The sequence below is a fragment of the Anastrepha obliqua genome, chromosome 2 (genome assembly GCF_027943255.1).
Source record: "Anastrepha obliqua isolate idAnaObli1 chromosome 2, idAnaObli1_1.0, whole genome shotgun sequence".
Taxonomy (NCBI): Eukaryota; Metazoa; Arthropoda; class Insecta; order Diptera; family Tephritidae; genus Anastrepha; species Anastrepha obliqua.
The window spans coordinates 123,154,036-123,174,676 of NC_072893.1; the positions used below are offsets into that span (position 1 = coordinate 123,154,036).

Sequence of the window (20,641 nt, forward strand, 5' to 3'; positions counted from 1 at the left end):
AAGTAAAACTATCTAACAAATTATCAACAATAAAATCAAATTAAAAAATGAAAAATAAGATAAATGAATAAATAAAAAAATTTAGTGAGTAAGCAAATTGAAATATAAAGTAAATTATCAGGCATGAAATGCAATTAGAAATTAAAAACAAGATGAATGCATAAATAAAAAAACTAGTACGTAAAACTAACTGAAAAATTAAGAAAATTATCAACAAAAAAAATTTAAATGAAAAATAAGATGATTGAATAAATTGAAAAATTCAGTAAGTAAACAAATTGAAAAATAAGGTAAATTATTAAATTATTATTTGTTATTCAATTAAAATCTAAAAAGAAGAAAAACGAAGGAATAAACAACTTAGTAAGTAAAAAAATTTCAAAAATTAAGAAAATTATCAACAATAAAATGACTTTAAAAACTATCGTTAAAAAATAAAAATGAACGCATTAAAACTTAAAACAAGAAAACCAAAAATAAATATTTGACTATTTAGAAAAAGAAGAAAATCGCTGATTTGAGCACTCATAAAGCAACACAATTTAATTTTATGATTCTTTTCCAAGTTCACAATTAATTTAAGAAAATTTAACATCAAAGAAATAATAAAAATAGCTAACTGAGTGAAATACCCGAAATTCCATAAATTTAAACCTTTTAATTAACCATTTAAAATATAATTTTACTATTAATTTACTTATTTTTTAACTTGAAGAATTTATTATCTAAATTAGTTATTTAATATTAAAAACCTAAACTTTGCTTAAACGCAAAAGTATTTAGCGCTAGTTAAAAAAATTAAATTATCCTCAAAATTCGCATTTGAATTAACCAAAATTTCGTTCGCTTTGAGACGGAAAAAACTTCTAACAAAACCTTATTGCGCAAGCAATTTTATTTAAAATACTAAAAAATGGCTAAGAAGCTACATACAGTATTTTAAAATTTATGAATAAAATTTTGTTTAAATGTTGAAAAAAATAATAAAATATATTCAAATTGCAAAAAACTTGACTGCTTCAACAATTTTACTTAAAATCAAAAATTATATTTTAAAATTTATCAGCAAAATTTAAATGTTAAAAACTAATAATAAAAAACTAGAATATTCAACTACAACTTAAAATTTACTACTTCATTAAAAACAAAAAAAAAAAACATAAATTACATTAATTGAAAACGAAAAATAAAATTTCAGTACTACATTATAAACAAAAAATAAAATAAATTATTATTTATTATGAAAATGAAAAATTCTGCCTCAGATGTTCAACAACCAATTAAAATCTGACTACTTCACTAAAAACAAAAAAATAAATTAAATTAATATTTGTTATGAACACGAAAACTTCTCCCTGAGAATGCGCACCACCCTAAAACACTAACCGGCCAAACCAATTCAACCATTTGCCCAGCTTGCCCAGCTCACTAAGAAAAGACAAACGAAAAAATTGACGAAAAGACCAACTCAGCCGGCTGACATCATTTGCCAAAAATCAGACACGTAACAACTAAAACAAAAAATCAAAAACAGTCCACGAAAAAATCAAAAACATTTTTTATTCAAGTTTTCTTCTTTTTTTGTATAATTTTTTTGCTTTATTTTGTCTTTACATAGCCGCTTTTTTATCATCATTTTTCCCCTTGAAATTTTTTTTTGGTCTTTGGACAAAGTCAAATTCAAGCAAACGTAAATGTCAAATGTTCCAAAACGACGCAAAAATTCCAACAAAAAGTTTCCAATAATTTTTCAATTTCGCTAAAACTCAAAACACAAAACAAACAAAAAAAAATATTACAAATCCATAAATTCAAGTGACATTTTTTGTGCGCAAAAATTCTAACAAATCGTAGCAAGAAATTTACATAAAATTTTGGACAATTTTTTGCTTAAAACAAATTGTGTGAGATTGAAACAAAAATTGGTTTGCAAAAGTGCCGAAAGTGAAAAAGTTCGCAGTAAAATTTCGCAGTTTAGTTTTTTTTTATTCTGGTTCGCAAAGTGCCTACGACGGAAAGTTTCCAACTGCAGTGCAAAAAGCAAGCAAAAAGCAGCGACAACAGCAGCAACAGCAACAACAACGATTGCCACGCATAGCAAAAGTAAACGCAAAGCAAAAGCAACAGCAACAACAACTACAGCAGGCGGCAGCAAAAGCAGTAGTAGCAGTAGCCGAGCAAGAAAGCAAAAGCAAACGCAGCCTGAGACCTGAGAGCAAGCAAAAGCAAAATCAGCAAAAGCAGCAACAGCAGCAGCAGCACGGAAACGACCTGTACGTGTGTGTATCTACAACTGCCAAAAATTTGTTTGGCTTTATTGCGGTGTGCGTGTGCTTGCATTCACGAGCGCGCGCTCGTGCGTGTGTGTATGACAGCAAAGACATTTTTCTTTGCTTCACTATACACAAATTTTTTTCTTAGATTTAATTTCTTTGCCCTCCAAATTGCTTTGCATTCACTCTGTCTGTGCCAATATGCTTAGCGCCCTCCTAATCCACTCCACTACACTTCACGTGAATACGAATACTCGTGCATACGTACGGAAACACATATACGGGCTTGCAAATGCATGCTAGTGGTGTTAGTTCATCAGCCTGTCCGTCTGCCCGCCGGTCCGCCTGTTTGTCGTTCTATCCGACGATCCGTTCATTCGTCTGTTGATTTGCCCTGTTCACGACACCGCTCTAATATCTCTCGCGCTTGTTCGCTCACTCTCTCTCTCTCTCTCTCGCTTGTCACTTTTTATGTGCTTTCATGCGCTTTTACTAATGTAGAGGTGCATTTTTTGGCAACGTACATTTGCCCCTCACGAGGGTATGTGTGTTTTATGTTAGACATTTGGGTATTTAAGTGTGTTGGTTTATTCTTTGCCATGCTCAATTTACATTCCCCCCCAACATATGTTTAACTTGCTTGCCGATCTTTCCGTTATCAGCTCTACTGCATACCTTCATTCTCTGTTACATTTGTATTTCTGTTTTGTCTCATCATTTTTTAGCAATTTGTGACAATTTTTTATGGCAAAAATACCTGAGTCTATCTGCAGTGCAAACAAATTTAGAAAACGAGCATTGGTGAACGTTTGATGAAAATTATGGAGCACCTAAGGTTAGCGAACATTCGTTGAAGCTTGAAAACCGGAATCAGTCGTAGCTGCTTGGGTTGTATGTAGTTCATATCGAACAACCAGCCCTGTTGAGAATTACAGAAGGCGATCCTAAGCAGGTGCTCTACTTAGACATCTGAGACTTCCAGAAGCTCAAGCGAAATTTGTCTAAGTTCTATTGCTGGAGCAGATATTTCAAAATGTTTACATGCAAACTCTCTTTAGTGTCCGCCTGGGCTGTAAGTTAAGCTAAAACAACGCCTAAAACCCATATTATAGAGCTTTATAGAAATGGCCGACGAATTAGCCAAGCGGTCACCATACAGGGTCCAGAGCGAATAATCGGAATCAGTTCTGTAGAAACCATGAATTAAGTCAGCAATTTTGTATACAATTTACATAAAGAGCGCTGGAACAGTGTAGATCGCTGCAGAACTGCAAAGAGTTTTGTGACAAGCCCGCACAGAAAACTGTCGAACTTTCTTATAAAACTTGAATGAAAAGACGTTCGATTGATGGTTAATATTATTACATGACACAACCCATGGAATCAGCATATGACAGCCATTGGAATCATTGAAGACTCAATTTGCTTGTCTTGCTTAGAGGTGCCCGATAGCACTGAGCATTTTCTCTGTCAGTGTCCTGTCTTTGCTCCAGCAAGGCTACGAATTTTGAGTTCCGATGCCATGAGAACGAGTAATATTCATTCTCTCAAATTGGAGGATGTTTTCAGATTTGCCAAAGAATCTGGAAAACTCTCACAAGACTAACTATCTCTATTCCTGTCACTTTTCTTACCTATCACTTTCTCTGATACTCTTCTCCTTCCCTCCTTGACTATCTACCCTCTTTCCAGAGCTCTAAATATAATGTTTTAGAAGTTACGAATCTCTCGCTGCTTCTTGGCTCGCCTTTCAAATTTCAATTTCATGGAGCTTTAACTTTATATGGAGCAACTGGTAAGCGCACGCTAAGTCCATGCGCCAAATTTTCCATAACCTTATTGAGAATTTTCGATGGCGCTAATGGCGATTGAAATCGTAAGAGAATATTCCGATTATTTCTAGGAAACTTAAACCTCTAACGACTTATATCGTGTGTTAGATGCGAACTTAAAACTAAACCAAAGAATCTTTTTCCTCCAAAATGTATAAAAGATTAGTGTTGCTCTATTTACTACTTTTTCTGTTGCCTATTTAATCCCAAAATCTGCAAAAACTGCATACATAAGTCAGGCAAAAATGCAACACTAGAATAGATTAGATTAGATTCTTTATGAGGTTTGCTCTTCGACCGAATGGTCATCCGTCAGCAGTTCATAAGTTGATCAGGAGAGTTGGATAGGATATAAAATAATATTCCACTTTAGAATATCGAATGTAATTTCGTATTCTAAAACCACACTTCTTCCAGCTTCGCTGCCAAGTTTGTATCGCTTCCAAATTCTATCTACAGTTGTGTTATATTTTTATCTTTCCGAGTGAGTTGCAATCTCCGGCAACTATAAAATTGAATTGGTCGTTACATATTTCAGAAATTTCCCTGTGTCAAGTATAGAAAATCATTTCATAGTCTATGGGGAATGTTCCACATATCGGACGACTTGAATATTCCAGTTTCATCCTCTTCTGAGTTTCGCTTGCAAAATTCGGTTCGTTTAAATCTTCCTCGAGTGCGTTACAATCAGCGGCAGCTCTTGATCTGAGTTGTCTTCCAATCGATCGATAATCTTCACATTTCGCTGAATATTACAACCACCCTTTCTTTTGCTTCCGTCAGGAGATATAGCATATTTCACTTCCAAGCTTCCCTTCTACGTCTACTCAACAGTTTCTGTTTGATTTGATTTTTTAATACGAGACTATTTTTTCACCATACAGCTCGTCATCTCTGATTTATAAATACTCCAATTATTTTTCTGCCGAACATTCAAGGCGGCACTTCTCCAAATATCATCATTGACGAATTCTACAGCTCAAGTTTCCTTTTTTCTAAAATTTTCGATATGGTATTCTAAGAAATAGACTCTTAAATATTTCTAGACATCACCGTCTACTTTTTATGATGTTTTTGAACACCTTTCAGCGAAATTTTTGTTTTGCCTCATAACTTATTTAACGAATAATTCAATTCTGCGCGATCGCTACACCTGAGGGATACTTTAGAGGTTTTACATGTCAAATGATTAAAAGCAGCATGAATTCGTTTGATTTTGTCACATCAAGCGAGCGAAATAGGGATTTAATTCTAACCAAACCCTTATAATTTTCACACTCTATCTGCATATCTTTGCAACGAGAATCCACTATATGACACGCTTAATGGAATCTCCACCTTTGAAGACATGAGTAGAAGTTGAGACGAAGTGAGGATTTCGAGTGCCTGCCCGTCTACTTTGCTATACCAAAAATTATATGAATTATTTTTACATTTTACCAGTTTAATTTTAAAATAAGACCAGATGAGGTATTTTTCAAATAATAACACAGTATTCGGCTCACATTCTTCATTTGAGCAGCAGATATGCCACATTCTCAGATTGTACACCTTTTTTTGAAAGATATCTCTGACATACAGTTTTTTAATGATAATCAGCCCAAAGATTGCTTTTCTTCTGCTCAACCGCCACAAGGCATGTGCTTTTCAAAGCGCCGCGCGAAGAGTGGCGGGAGTTTGTTAAGCGTTGAAATGTCAAACTGTTGAGCTATAGATAAAAATCTTCAGAATATAGAAAAAATTCAATAAAAAGGCAGCGATTGAGAGAGTATCATTTTTTTAACATTGAAAAGCGAGTGTGATATATGAAAAGTAATGGAATGAGTGTGAAAAACCTGGCATAAGAACTGAAAGGTTTTTTTATGTTCGTAATTTTTTCGGCACAATTTTGAAAACAGTGATCTAAAGCGGCTCCGCTGGATAGGTCATGTTGTCCGAATGGATATAAGTGCACCGACTCTGAAAGTATTCGATACCGTACCAGCTGCTGGTAGCAGAGGTAGAGAAGGGCCTACTTTGCGTTGGAAATATCAGCAGGGATTGGCTTCACTTGGTCGGTCCAACTGGTTAGTACAAGAAAGAAACAACTGGCGCGCTTAGTTAAGCTTGGCCGGGATCGCTTAAGCGGTTATCGCGCCAATCGAGAAGAAGAAGTCCTAAAGTGAGTTGATGCTCATGAGTGAACATTATTCAGCTTAACTTCTGCCAGAAGAAATGGACCAGAAATTGAAGCTGTGAATGGTTTAACGATAAATAATATTCCTATAACGTCTCTAGCTTTCGACTAGCAAGAGTGGGAATATTGATGAACCTCGAATACCCCATCGAAAATCTCTTAAGACAAAAGTAGGAACTATTTGTGATCCGATTAGAGGTATCGGATTGTAAATAGAAATAAAATAACGAACACTCAAATTGATTGGGCAATCTTTATTACTTTTGTGTAGCATCATTTATCACATTTATTTTTTAAAGATAATCCCTTTCAAATGTTGGACGCAACTGCGCCATAATACGGCCATCTGAGTCGGTATCTCGTGAATAACTTTAGTAGTGTTGGCTTCCAATGCCTCACCCGAAGCTGGCTTATTCACAAAGCATTTAGACTTTACATAGCCACACAAGTAAAAGTCCAAAGGTGTGATATCACACGATCTTGTTGACCAATCCACTGGCTCGAGATGAGAGATAAATTGCTCACCGAAACGACGACGCAGTAAATCCATTGTTTCGCGAGCTGTATGGCAATTAGCGCCGTCTTTCGGGAAACAAATGTTGTGGTAACCACGAGCCTGAATTTTCGGCATCAAAAAGTCGTTTATCATGGCGTGATAGCGTCCGCCATTTACTGTTACACTGGCGCCGCCAGCCTCGTCTTTGAAAAAATATGGGCCGATAATTCCTCCAGTTTTCAATAGATGTAATGGCTGTTCTTGAATGGTTTTGGGTTGCTCTTCAGTTCAAATACGACAATTTTGTTTATTGACGTAGCCATTAAGCCTTTATGTATTTTGTTTGACAATAGTCAAGGATGATCTGTCAAAAAAAACCCTATTGGAAAGGGTACCAATTTGATCAGCATTTATATGTACTCGTTTTATATTATTTTTAGTCGCTTGGGTATTCTTTGGAGTTATCAAGTTTTGATACCCAACAGTCTAGGATTTTTATACCTACCTTTTTCCTTTTAATTTACTGTATTTTATATTCAAGGAACCCTTCCACTTATAAGGCTGACTTTATGGCTGGATAATCTTAGCGAAAGATAGTAGCCCATATCCGTAACCATGTGAGAATTAGCTGCAATGCGGCAGGACAGCGGTCAAATAGGTTCCTCCATCTTTCGCCAAAGACATTTTGCGCGATTTGCTTACACTTCTAGCTCGACTTGTCAGTCACAATTTCATAATTTTATAAACTATGAGCATCACATAAAAATCAATTCGTAATAAAAACTTTTTTAAATGCCCAGCGATTATGCTAATCACCTCATAAAATCTAAACACATTCTAGTCTCGATTGATAAGTGAATACTATTTATATTCGTGCCAAATTATCGATTGTTTATGTTTATGGCGCATGCGAGTGACTTGCTGCCACATGCGTTGTCCTGTTATGTTCGTAGGCAAGTTGTCGGATATCAGTCAGATAAATACATTTCGTACGGTATATGATGTCATTTGTGGTTAAAAAAATTTACTCTGACCAACTCAAGAAAAACTTATTTCCGATTACTTTGAAAAATATTTCAACAACCTACAATTTGTATGTATGGCATTCGCATCTGTCTTGTGCATATTTTTCTTGTTAAAAAATTTGACTTTTTGAATATTAATATACAAGTAGTAGCGCATTTTGTGGTGAGTTTTTTCACTTCTATTTGCTCCTAATTAGCATTTTTTCGATTGCATTAATTCATTCATTTTTAAATTCCAATCGTTTGCTTTGATCTTCACGCTTGTTATAAAATAACCGTTAGGAGTTGATAAAATTTGTTTGCGTCAACGCAAAGGTTGAAAGTTTCCAAGCTAAAGTGACCGCTTAGGCATAGAATAATGTAGAAATCCAATATAGCAAAATTTTCTCTGAAAAACTAGTTATGATTGAAATTTATAAGAAAACCTTGAATAAACAGAGTTGCCACGTTTACACAAAATAATTCGCTTTAATTCTATGTGGTAATAAATGTGCTGAAAAGGAGTATTATCTGAAAATTTTGTATATTGCGTTGAGTTCTTTTAGCCCATGCACTCGGAAAAGTTAGTATCGGAAAAGCTGTTAGTTTTATGAAATCGTTCTCGGATAAGCGGTTAACTGACAAGGATAAACATTTAAATGCATTCATATACCCAAAAAAAGTGCTAATATGCATACCTTATCATTTCATAGGCTAGCAAGTCGAATGGATAAAACAGTTTGTGCTGGATAATACATTTTTACGCAAACACAGTGTAGTATTAACAAACAAATAACTTCATTGTAATTAATTGCCTTTTATTTAATTCGGATAACGCAAATGAGCTTCCGAAAAGGTAAAAGGGCTAGTACGTGATGCGTAAGTAATTTTAGCGCTGTTACTTGCTTTTCATGAAATACGGATAACACAAATATAGATGAGAAGAAGTTTTAAATCTAAAAAGAAGTTTACAATGTGAGGAAGTTATTATATTGCAGTTACCTGCTTGTATGATGTTGGGATAACGCAAATGGGGTTCTAAAAACTTTAAAAGGGGTTCCAAAAACTTTTAAAGTCAGTAAAAGAGCTAGCTCTTGATGCGTTAGTCATTTTAACGCTGCTACTTGCTTTTCATGAAATACGGATAACGCAAATATAGATGAAAAGGAGTAACAAATCTAAATAGAAGTCGAATGTCTTGTAGATAAGTAATTACATTGCAGTTGCATGCCTTTATCAAGTACGGATAAGGCAAATATAGATGGAAAGGAGTTAAAAATCCAGAAACAAGGCTAGCATCTTGTGAATAAGTCATCATATTGTAATTACTCGCCTCTTTGAAATTTGGATAAAGCAAATTTGAGTAATAAACATTTTGCAAGTGAGAAAATAGTTAGTTTTTGTACATAATTAGCTTTATCACAGTTCCTTTTTCTTCTAACAACTTCGGATAGTGCCAAAAATCACGCTAATACTTGATGATTACCTCTATTTGCTTCAAATTATAAGCTTTGTTTTCCTGCCGGATAACACATCTGAAAAATATTATTTTCATTTTTACCACGTTTTTAATTGGTCAAAATATCGCGTGCCCGGATAAGTAGTACAAGACTAGACAAAGTGCTTGCGTGCACCTAATACAGTTACGGATGAATACAATGGAGAAAAACTTTTTGTAATTGATTAAAATAGTAAATATAAAGAGATTTAGAACATTAACTTATCTTCTTCTAAAACGGATAAAATAATTCAAAGTCGGATAAATGTTTATGATGCCTCGATGATTCGCGCGGAGAGTATTTACGGCTGTAAGCCAGATAAACCGTTTTAAATCAGTTTCGGTTAGGATGACTTTAGAAGTTGGCGCAGTGAATTATAATGTAATTTATGATCCAGATGAAAGAGCACGATAATTTCCTCGACAACTATTTACCACTGTAAGTCGGATAAACTGTTTTAATTCACGTGCGGCTAGTACAACTTTGCAAGTTCAGATAGTGAATTGTAATGTAATTAATCATCCGGATAAAAGAATTTGAAGTCGGATAAATGTTTATGATGCCTATATTAATGGTATCGAGAATTCGCTCGATAATGATATAAGTGGCATAAACTGTTTTAATTCAGGTGCGGCTAGTACAACTTTGTGAATTCGGATAGTGAATTGTAATGTAATTAGTCATCCAATTTTGCTTTTGAATAATTTTTTTATTTAGTAAAAATGGGTGAGGATAATCTCTATATTGAAACTTTTTTTGAGTAGATATTACTTTTTATGGATAGATATTTTTATATATGCGCGGCTGAATTAGTTCAACATAATTTTTTCGAAAATGTTAGGTATTCGGATAATTTTTGTTTAATGTCGGATAACAAACTTTTACTACAATTGAACTGTTTTATGGCTATTAGCCCTTAGAAGATTTTATTGAGTACTCGGATAAAGTATATAATCTTCTGATAAGACAGTATGTTGTCGGTTACGGTGGTGTATAGCCGGATAAGACATTTTCGTACTGGAGAGTGTATTACAAAGCATAAAATCACTTAATACAATCAGAATTAACCTCTTGTTGCCTCAATGGCCAGTGAGCATTCCCATGCTTATATTTTTTTAATCACATTCTCTTACACATACGCACACAATGCTATAGAAAATTAGGATGAACGAATTCCAAAGATTTTACAAATTTAATTATTATCTTTGTTTAGCTGTCAACCTGTTTTGATCGATAATTAATTAACGCGACAAAAAAAAGACGACACAAAGAAACTTGAATTAGCCAGCTTTCATTGTCAACGCATCGAACGAACGAACGCTGCCAGACTTCATGGCTATCAACGTGAACGTCCCACGTCGCAGCACGTCGTTAACCCCTTCACAACCAGCTACTTGTCCATACATGTCCATCTTTTGTTACTGACGCGCTTCTGCGCAATTCTTCTTTACCTTCTCTTATGGTTTTATTGAAAGAAAAAATTTAAAAAATTAAGGATAAATACAAAATGAATTTGTATTCAAGATTTTTATGTAGCTACTCGCTTTTTTATAAATTATTTTATTCCACATTTTTGTTAATTTTTTCTTTTCTTTTTTTCGTTGTAGGTTTTTGGCAAATTATTGACATTTAACATTGAATTTGAACAAAACAATTGGATACAAAACAACAAAAATTAAACCAAACAAAATTAAAACCACAAATTGGCAGTTCAAAATTAAACAAAATTTGTAAAGCTATTTTTATACATTGCATTGAAAACTTTTTGCAAAAATCTACCGCAACTTACTTAAGAAATTTTTGCATTTGTAAAACTAAAACAAAAAACTACAAGAACAAAAAACATTCCAAACATTTTCCGAAACGCACAAGAAATTTAAATTTTTTTAATATTTTTAAATTCAAAAGTAAAAAAGCAACGCAAAAATAAATAAAATGGCATCGGAATTGGATCAGTTTGCCGACTTGGAATTATCTAAGGAAGATCGTGAACAAATATTTGATCCGCCTTTGGATCGACAGCCGTTGGAAGGTGCTGGCACCTCAAGGTATTTAAAACTTTTTTGAAATAGTAAATAAAAACAAAACAAAAACTTTCATCAAAAATTGTAATTTGAAATATGTTGTTGTTACTAACCTGCGAAAAATCTGCATAACTTAAAAGTAGTTGCCACTAACCGAAATTAGTTGTTTTTTAATGCAATAATTTTGTATGAAATACAAAGTTTTGCAAGTTTTGAAAATTCTTTAAATTTTAATTATATATTAATATTCTTGCAAGTGCTTTTAGAAATATGCTTGTTCTCAAATATAAGTATCTTGCGCTTCACTGAGTATTGTAGGTTCGTGCCTCAATTGAAGTGAGAAATTTAAAAGACCGAATAATTTTTTTCTAAAATTTTCAGAAATGGATAAAAGCGAAGACAAATGAATCTTGAAATATTTTTTTTTTTCTAAAATTTTCAGAAATAGAAAAAAGTGGTGACAAATAAATTCTCGAAGATTTTTTTCTAAAATTTTCAGAAATGGAAAAAAGTGGGGACACATAAATCTTCAAATATTTTTTTCTAAAATTTTCACAAATGGAAAAAGTGGGGACAAATAAATTCTCGAATATTTTTTTCTAAAATTTTCGGAAATGGTTGGAAAGTGGGACAAATAAATCTTCAAATTTTTTTTTCTAAAATTTTCGGAAATGGGTAAAAGTGGGGACAAATAAATCTTGAAATATTTTTTTTCTATAATTTTCAGAAAAGGGTAAAAGTGAAATATTTTTTTCTAAATCTGCAAATATTTTTTTCTAAAATTTTCGGAAATGATTGAACACAAGGACAAATAAATATTGAAATATTTTTTTCTAAAATTTTCAGAAATAGGTAAAAACGGGGACAAATAAATCTTCGAATATTTTTTTCTAAAATTTTCGGAAATGAGTAAAAGCGGGAACACATAAATCTTCAAATCGCTCTATTGATTTTTTTTTTGAATTTTCAGAAATAGTTAATTGCATCAAATTTATGATTAAATAACTGGAATTCACCTTCTCAACAAATATTTAATTTAAACAAAAAAAAACAATTATCAAATTTTAAAACTTTTAAGCAATTAATATTTCGTCTACCAAGCAATCCCCCTTGATCGGAAGTTGTATTTACTAGGCAGCAACGTGAAATAACCACTGACGTTGACACACAAAAATGCAACACTACGCATTGGAGTATGTGTTGTTTTTTTTGGTTATGATTACCGAACTGAGATTCATAAACGGATGTGGTACGACAAAGAAAAAAAAATATTTGTATTTATTTTTTATTTTTTTGGTGGCTTAGATATGAGGGTTGTCAAAGGATATAATGGCAGTAAAGCACCAAAAATTTAAATATGAAAAAATGCTGTGAAGCAAGCAAGCGCGATAGGCCAATGTCTGCTAAATACCAGCTAATTTTTGCCACAAATAAATTAGGCATATCAAATACACGGAGGCAGGCCCACACATGCTTGCATGCACGCACATGCACAGGGTGATCCGGTGTAACCTTTTAATTAATTAAAATGGTATGAACGAAACGCAATTTTTGGACAACAAATAATAAGCTGGCAGTGGTATGACAGTCAAAATTTTATGCCATATAATGTGCCTCATGCCTCAATATGATACCTGTATTTGAACGACCCTGTATAGTATGAAATTTCTATGCATGCCGCTTAAAAATAGTTCTAGAATGCATAGACGCAAAATAATAGATGATCATGGGTCGGGGGAACAAAAAATGCGTCACCAAAAACAAAAAACAAACGAATAAAAAATCACCCTTCATCATAGAAAAAGGCATAACGGCATATGAAGCGTACACAGTGATGGAAATAGAAGTACAGTTAGAATAATTCGTACGCATGCTCCTTTTTTTTATTTGCATGAAATAAATTGCGCTGACAAATGTCGGATAACAACTAGAACATAGAAACTACCACTTCTCTTATTTAAATAGCCAAAACTGCTAAGATCACTTTTAATTAAGATTTAATATGTACGGATAATGCATTATATGCTTTCAGGCATGTCAATGCATTGAGATTAGCGCTATTTTTAAAGCTGAAAAGTGTTTTAGGCCGCCGGATAAATTAACCGCAGCTATAACATGTGTGCAAAAAACCTAAAAAATAGTATTTCGTTATTTTCGGAATTATCCATAGATGCGGATAAAATTTCACGTGGTCGGATAAAAAAGTTTAGATGCAGAAACTTACAGAGAAACATCATTTTTCACACAAACCAATTTTAAGTGCGTGGATAAAATGTTATCAGGCGGATAAATGGTTTCGATGCAAAAAACAATTCTATGATAACTTACAGCGCACGTGAATAAGTATCTAATTATTATAATTAACAAGCCATATAATTGATTTTGCTACAAAAAAGTAACTAAAAGGAAATTTTCCGCTGCGGATAAAATTTTAGTAACTAAATTATGCGACACCATTTCACTTCGAATACGACTCTTCACGTGTTCTAATACCGATTATACCACAAATATGGCAACTTGTATGCTAACACTACGTGCAAATTTATTCACATTTTAAATGCTTATAAAGCAAATATAAAATAAAATGGGAGTTGCTAAAAAAAATTACCAGAAAAGTATACAATTACATTTGCCTAAAGAAATACTCATATGCGCATTCGTTTTGTCCCCAAGCAGGGCCAGCACTACCTTCCAAAGCAGTCTTATCAAATGCTGACTGCTTAGAGCATCACTCGGAAAGGGTTGCGGAAGGATATTGTAATTCTGTTGGCATTCCATCAAACTGAAAAATTATGTGAAAAAATTGTATTTTTTTCTGCCACAACCACAAATGCGCGCATAATATCTAAGAAAGGGCAGGAGGAATTGCCAAAATGATTAAGGATTGAAGAAAATGTGACTGCCAAAAAAAACACCACACTTTGTCTATCTTTCCCTAGCCAGCTTGGTCTTGATTAGAAAACGCTGCACAATATTTGCTTGCGTGCATTTTTTTCGTTTTCGTTTTTTTTTTTTGAATTGTTTAATTTTCTGTATGAAATTGTTTGCCAAAAGCCAAGCAACAGCGAAGGGAAGTACATTTCTAAGACGTGCACCGCACACACGCACACACACATATATATGTATATATACATATGTAGGTATGTATGTATTTGCAGCTCTTCAATTTTTTATTTCTTTATTTTTTGACATTCTGTATGTGCATAAGTGTGCGCTTATGCGTGTTTGCCTGTGAACTAGTTTCCCATGTTATCCCTTCGCGCTGCTGTCACAAGCAAAATTTTTTTAATGCATTCACACATGCATGCATATATTATATATGTGTGTGTGCACCTTTTGAATGCCCAAAATTGTCGACTAATTTTGCTGGTGATATTTTTGCATTGTTGTTGCTACTTTTTCACTTGGCGCGCCAAACAAATGATCACATACACAAATAAATTATCACACACACACATATCACCACTGAGTCTCTCTGCTCATTTCAGCCCTTTCTATTCCCGCACACTCCATCCACCGCCTCCGCCACCATGATTTTCAGCAAATTTTTTATTCTTCATTCATTGCAGCATTTCCCTTACCCATACAGACACACTTTTGCACACAAACATTTTGTTTATTGCACAGCAATCGCCAGCATCATCTGCATTGCCATGACCATCATCTTCGAAATCTCCTTCCTGTGGCGCTTCCTGTCGTCCCACCGCACGCCTCTTCTACCTACCCTACGCCTCTGCTTCAAGCACTTCACTTCGCTTAGGCGCTCGCTTAGCTGCCTGATGATGTGTCTTTGCGTGAAAGACTTCTCAGCATAAATATTTATCCGCTTCCCTTCTTAGTTGTGCGTATATGGATATGTACGAGTATTTGCATGCTGGTTCACCGGCAATTTGTCTCTCATAGTTTGGCCAACATTAGCCATGCCAGTGGTTGTGATATCTCTTAACCCTTCGCGGCGCTACTCCTCTCTAAACACACATCACACTTCTAAATTCACTTAGAAGCGCATTCCAGCGCGTTTGCTGGCTTGTCCACGCCAAAGGCAAAACATCTACATGCAGTATTTATTTTTCACTGCTGCTGGCTTTGTGCTGTTATTCGTGTTTTTCGCTGTTTTTTGTTTTTTGCACGTGTGTTTGCGCTTGCGTAACCAGCTACGTTCAGCGCGCAGCTCATCAACTTATCCTCAGCAAAGTCCTCCTCAACCCTCAAGCGCTTCGACTGCTAAGGCCAATATAAAACAGGCTGACTGCTTCCCCTCAAATAGTTGTCTTCTTCCGCCTGCTTTTTTCGTGTTGTTTTTTTGGTACGTCTTCCTTGTTGCTGCTGTTATTTGCTCCTTTGACACTAGCCATGTTGTGCGTTTATTTTGTGCAAATGAGTTACAGTTGCGCTTCAAATGCCACATATATGGCGTGTATGTATGTATGCGCTATATGAAAATATACACTTTATATATTATATATGCGCGTATGTGCATGCCCAAATTGTTGCCATTCTGTTGTTACTTTGTATACTTTTTTACCGAAAAACCTAAACTAAAAGTTTGTTCGCATCCTTAGATCAGTATATGTTTTTTTGTATATTTTTTTGTTTGCTGCTTATTTGTTGTTTGTTGCTTAGAGGAGCCGCCTTGTTAGCAAGGGTTATTATGCCACCAAATTTTCTTTCATTCAATTTTTTTCATCATAATTTTTTTTTTTTCTTTTTTCATTTTATCTGCCAATTTTTTGGGGGAATATTTTATTTGCCTACACTCCGCTGCAAGAAGGGGATCTTGCTGAGCATAATTTGATTCCCATCGATTATGTAATGTTAAAAAATTAGCTGTATGTGTTGCACTTTTGATTGACAGTCAAATTAGTTGAAGCGCAAACACCCAAAAAGGAAAAAGTACAGCAAAAAAAAATAAAATCTACACCAAAACTAAAAAAAACACAGAACTTCCTTTCGCCGCCACTCACTTCACTTTGGCGAAAAAAAACTCACTCTTTTTCACAGCTCATCTCCACGCTGATGAGGTGCTAATAACGTTTCGCATTCATGCAACAGTTAAATGCGCACATACTTGTTGTTTTTGTAATAACTACTGGCGCCTGCATATTTCACAATTTTTTTCACGCACCTCTTATTTGCGTATAATTTGTTGTAGTTGAAACATTTTTGCCAGATCCATGCAAAAGTCAGCGCTCGGGTGCATTTGTCATTTTTTCCGCTTGAGAGTCAGTAGCCATGGCATTCGTTAATTGGTCCGGATTGCAATTATTCGATGCAATAAAATTCCCATTAAATCCAAGCACGCCAAAACGCTAGGTGTATCTGAAGTGGTTAATGGCTGGGCGCTATTTCTGTAAAGATGCAAGAAAATAGAATTCTTTAGAGCTCCAAGAAAATAAAATTCTGCAGCGTATTCGAAAAATATTGACTAAACTCACGACTGCACTTGTTGAACACTTTAGGGTCTCAACAAATATATTTTAGGCATATTTTTACTACTTTCGCCTTGCGTTTAGGCGGGTAGGCCATTGCAGCGGCGGAAAAAAAAATCTAGCATATGGAATTTGGAAATTTTTGCAACTGAACTTTTCCAGTGTATTTTCTACATATCGAAAGCAATACAAATTATTTTCATATATTTATATAAATTTTTCCCCTCAAAGTTATATAAAATAAAATGGCGGCTGCACAGCTTCTCTTCGATGAAGCGTTTCTGGTTCTTTAAGGACGCTTAGCTACACCAACCTTAGCTACTATATCCGATTTACTCGTACATTAAACAAAATCGAAATTTCGATTATACAAGGTGGCGCAAAATTAATCATCCAATTTGTATTTATTTTTTTTGCATAAATAAAAAATAAATGATATTATAATTATTTATACTTAAAGAAAAATTTATAATTAATAATATTGTTAATAAATAAATTAATAATAAATAGTACTAAATGAAAGAAATAAATTATTTTGAGTGCTAAAATTTTTTATTTTGATCTATTCACGCTCTCTTGCTTGTCTGTTTGATTACTGCAGCTATCCAGTTCACAATGTTAAATATGATTGACGTACGCCGCCATTTGGAAAAATTATAAATCTTCCGGTAGGGTGACTAATTTTGCGCCACCTTGTACATGTGAGTTCACTGCAAAGCATCGCGTTAAGAAGCTCTTTCTCCTAAGAGCTCTTGCATTACAAGAGTCCCATGACACGCACAGGTCTATAAATTTAAGATTTTCTGACCCATCTAAAAAAATGTAAATTTTTCAAAAAAAAAAAACAATTTTTTTTTCAAATTCAATAATTTTCTTGCATGTAAAATACAATTGAGTATCTAACTGGAACTTCAAATTAATCAGTCTATATTTGCTCAAATTATGAGTGATGCCGAGTGCTCGAGTTATGCAGTTTTTAGCAATTGGGCTTCGGGCTGTCATTCACAAAAAGAAAAAGCAGCTCATAAAAACCACATTTGCCCTACGGAAGCGGCATAAAATTGTAGGATCCTCCATTTGTCGAAAGCACAAAGACACGCACATCAATAATAAGAAAAGCAGCTCGGCAAAGACCCAGCGAAGGGTGTAAGTGCTAATTACTCCATTTTTAAGATATTAGGGCCTAGTTTAACAAAAACAACAAAAAACACGACTACTCACAATTTCTGAACTTCCTACAGTAGTCTAAACTCTTAAACGAAGTTTACCCAATTCAAAAATTTGCGACACTTCATTTTCTCTTTACCGCAAACTGACGCCACTTTAAAACTTCGAATGAAACAAAATTTTTATCCAACGAGCATTTCCTTCGTTTACTGGTTTCTGCTACTACTAGCAAGCAAAGTATCTAATGGCGTCAAAGCTAAAACTTTGGGCACATTCCGGCAACTAAGCATGGCAATTCCAGGTAAGCAGAGTTTTCAGTGGACTTTGTTAACGAAGAAATGTAGCTCATAATTCCATCGTCTGCGCTATTTTGCTGCAGCTTGAGTGCGTTCAGTGACTACATCAAGGCGCCCGAATGCATACAAACGCTGCGGTGCTGAATGTATTGTGGGACCATCGTCGTCATCACCGTTAGCATCATCATCACAGTCTTTGGCAGACCACCATAGCTCCCGCAGCTACATTCCTCCATTTGACGCGATTGTTAGTCACGTCTTTCCAATCGTGATACCACACATAACAAGTTGCTTCCTACGGTTATTCGAACGAATGTGCGCGATCCATGGCTATTGCCATATACAGAGTTCTACAACGCAGATCTTCTAAAAATTCTGGCGTTCTGGCGCTCCAAAGAACGAGGAATTTCTGCAGTAATTTCACTACGTTCCTGCAACTTCCACAAAAAACTTTGTAGGCGATTGTCATTGTCGAGTTATGCAACTCACATCTTCTAAAAAATCTGGCACACGAATTTCCGTTTCCTTCTCCAAAGCGCGAGTAGTTTCTTAAGATTTATTTCTAGCTGCAACATCCACAAGAATCTTCGCTTCAGCTTTTCTGAGTGTTTCCTCTCCGTGATGTGCCCTCTTAGCATACTCGAAGCTATTTCTTATACTCCTCTGTTCAGCTTGAAAAGCCACTGCAACGTTCCGTGTGCCATTTTGACAACTTAAGCTTGAATTGATTTGCAGATGTCTCAGTTTATCTATTTTGTAGCCGCTGTATTAAGAAAAATGTTTCTTCTATTGAGTTTGTAGGTGGCGAGCGCCATATCGAACCTCTTCCAGATCGACGAATATGTAACGGAAGTGCCCTCTCTGGCAAGCTCGTCCACCACCAGGCAGTCTGGTTTGCTACTGTGCCTCAAGTAACTGCTCAGCCAAGCCCTCAAACGAGCTATGGCTGTTCGCTAAAGCTTTGGACTTGCCTGTGAAGTAGTTAAGCGCTCTTCAATGCTGCTTGGCTGTCCCGAAACTGTGGATATGTTGGAATTTGTGACTGCATTTGAAAGTGATCTTAATAAGGACTCAAAACCTTCCATCCTTTTAAAATATATAGGTTTTCTGATATTTTCAGTATTGATATTTTCTGTACTCTAAAGCTAGTGCAACTTAATCCAATTTTTTTATATACATATATATTTCTTTTTTTTTTTTGGTTGTTTCAATCACTACAATCTGCTTCTTAGTGCGACCAATGATTGAAACAGCACACAATTAGCATTGTTATCAATAATAAAATACGCGATTAGCTAAGCTCCATGGAGCTGTGAAACTAACTGCAGCGCAGCATTACTGCGCAAATGCTCACTAATGCTTGAAAAGAGCCGCAACCAGGGCCTAAAATATGCAAAAACGTCAATGGAATTGTGTTGGTCACAAATAAAACCAAATCAAAAGCAAAAATAAAAGCAAAAAAAATAACAAAGCAATTTATTTTTGGCTAAGATTGAAATGCAAAAGCTTTTGAGCCGGCACAAAACGCTAAACACGTCAAGAGCGAGCGTCTATGCGGTTAGCAGTTGACGCTGCTCAAAAGCAGCAAACGACGAAACGAGTTTGTGTCTGGAGCAAAAAATAAAACATTCCACGAAATGCTAACAAAGCGAGCGTTAATTGAAGCAAGTTGCCAGCAACAACAACTAAACCTCTTCATCGTAAATGACGTTGTAAGCGCCTAAGCGATTTTGGCTGAGCTCAAAAATTTCTTTTACGCGCAAACTCATTCAAGGTTTGACTATTGCATAACGAGACGGGCGCTGTAAAATTTAATAATTTATTTTTGATTTCATGCAGACATATTTACTGGTCAGCACCATTCTCTAGCCACACAATGGACCGAGAGAATCTGGTATTGTTCAAAACAGTGCGTAAGTCCCGGTTCCTTAAGGAAACCAGTCAATTTCTCTTTGACAACTTCCACTTCCAAAAAGGCTTGAGCTTTTCCTTTTAACACAGATTGCAACTAAGGAAACAGTTACCAGTCCCAAGATCCCTCGAATAAACGAATATGCTGTATTTCGCTTCTTAGCAGCTGAATTCCTGCTTTGGCAATCAGTGTGGAAGAAGCCAGCGCATAGTTTTGATGAAGAACTCATTGCTTCTCCGACCATAATTCGGCTAGTTTTTTTCGTTATAAGCTCACGGAGCTCAACAAAAATGTGAAGCTGGTGGATGTTAACAAATGTTTTCAGGGCTTCAGCAATTTTTGTGTAGCTGCCAAAACGCGTAAGACCCTCGCTTCGGCTTCGTCGTCCCTCCATTTGTGAAACAACCTCAAGACGCCCTCACAAATAGGAGACGGAGCTCGGCCCAACACCTAACAGGCGCATACAAATTTTGTATTTAAGACGCTCGCTTTTATACATATATAAAATTTGCGCTTATATCCTTTGTTGGCTC

General features: G+C 35.0%; 1 protein-coding gene across 3 annotated transcripts in view; it reads left to right on the plus strand.

The window, feature by feature from the left end:
- The first annotated feature begins 1,655 nt into the window (after positions 1–1,655).
- LOC129238831 (insulin-like growth factor 2 mRNA-binding protein 1) overlaps positions 1,656–20,641 on the plus strand; it is an 80,359-nt gene continuing 61,373 nt past the window's right edge. The window contains exons 1-2 of one of the 3 annotated variants that reach the window (XM_054874030.1): positions 1,656–2,273; positions 10,888–11,328. In XM_054874030.1, coding sequence (XP_054730005.1) covers positions 11,216–11,328 — 113 coding nt within the window. In that variant the 5' untranslated portion in view covers positions 1,656–2,273; positions 10,888–11,215. Of the gene's footprint in view, positions 2,280–10,887; positions 11,329–20,641 lie in introns of all 3 variants that reach the window. The other 2 variants (XM_054874026.1, XM_054874025.1) reach the window with 2 other exon arrangements.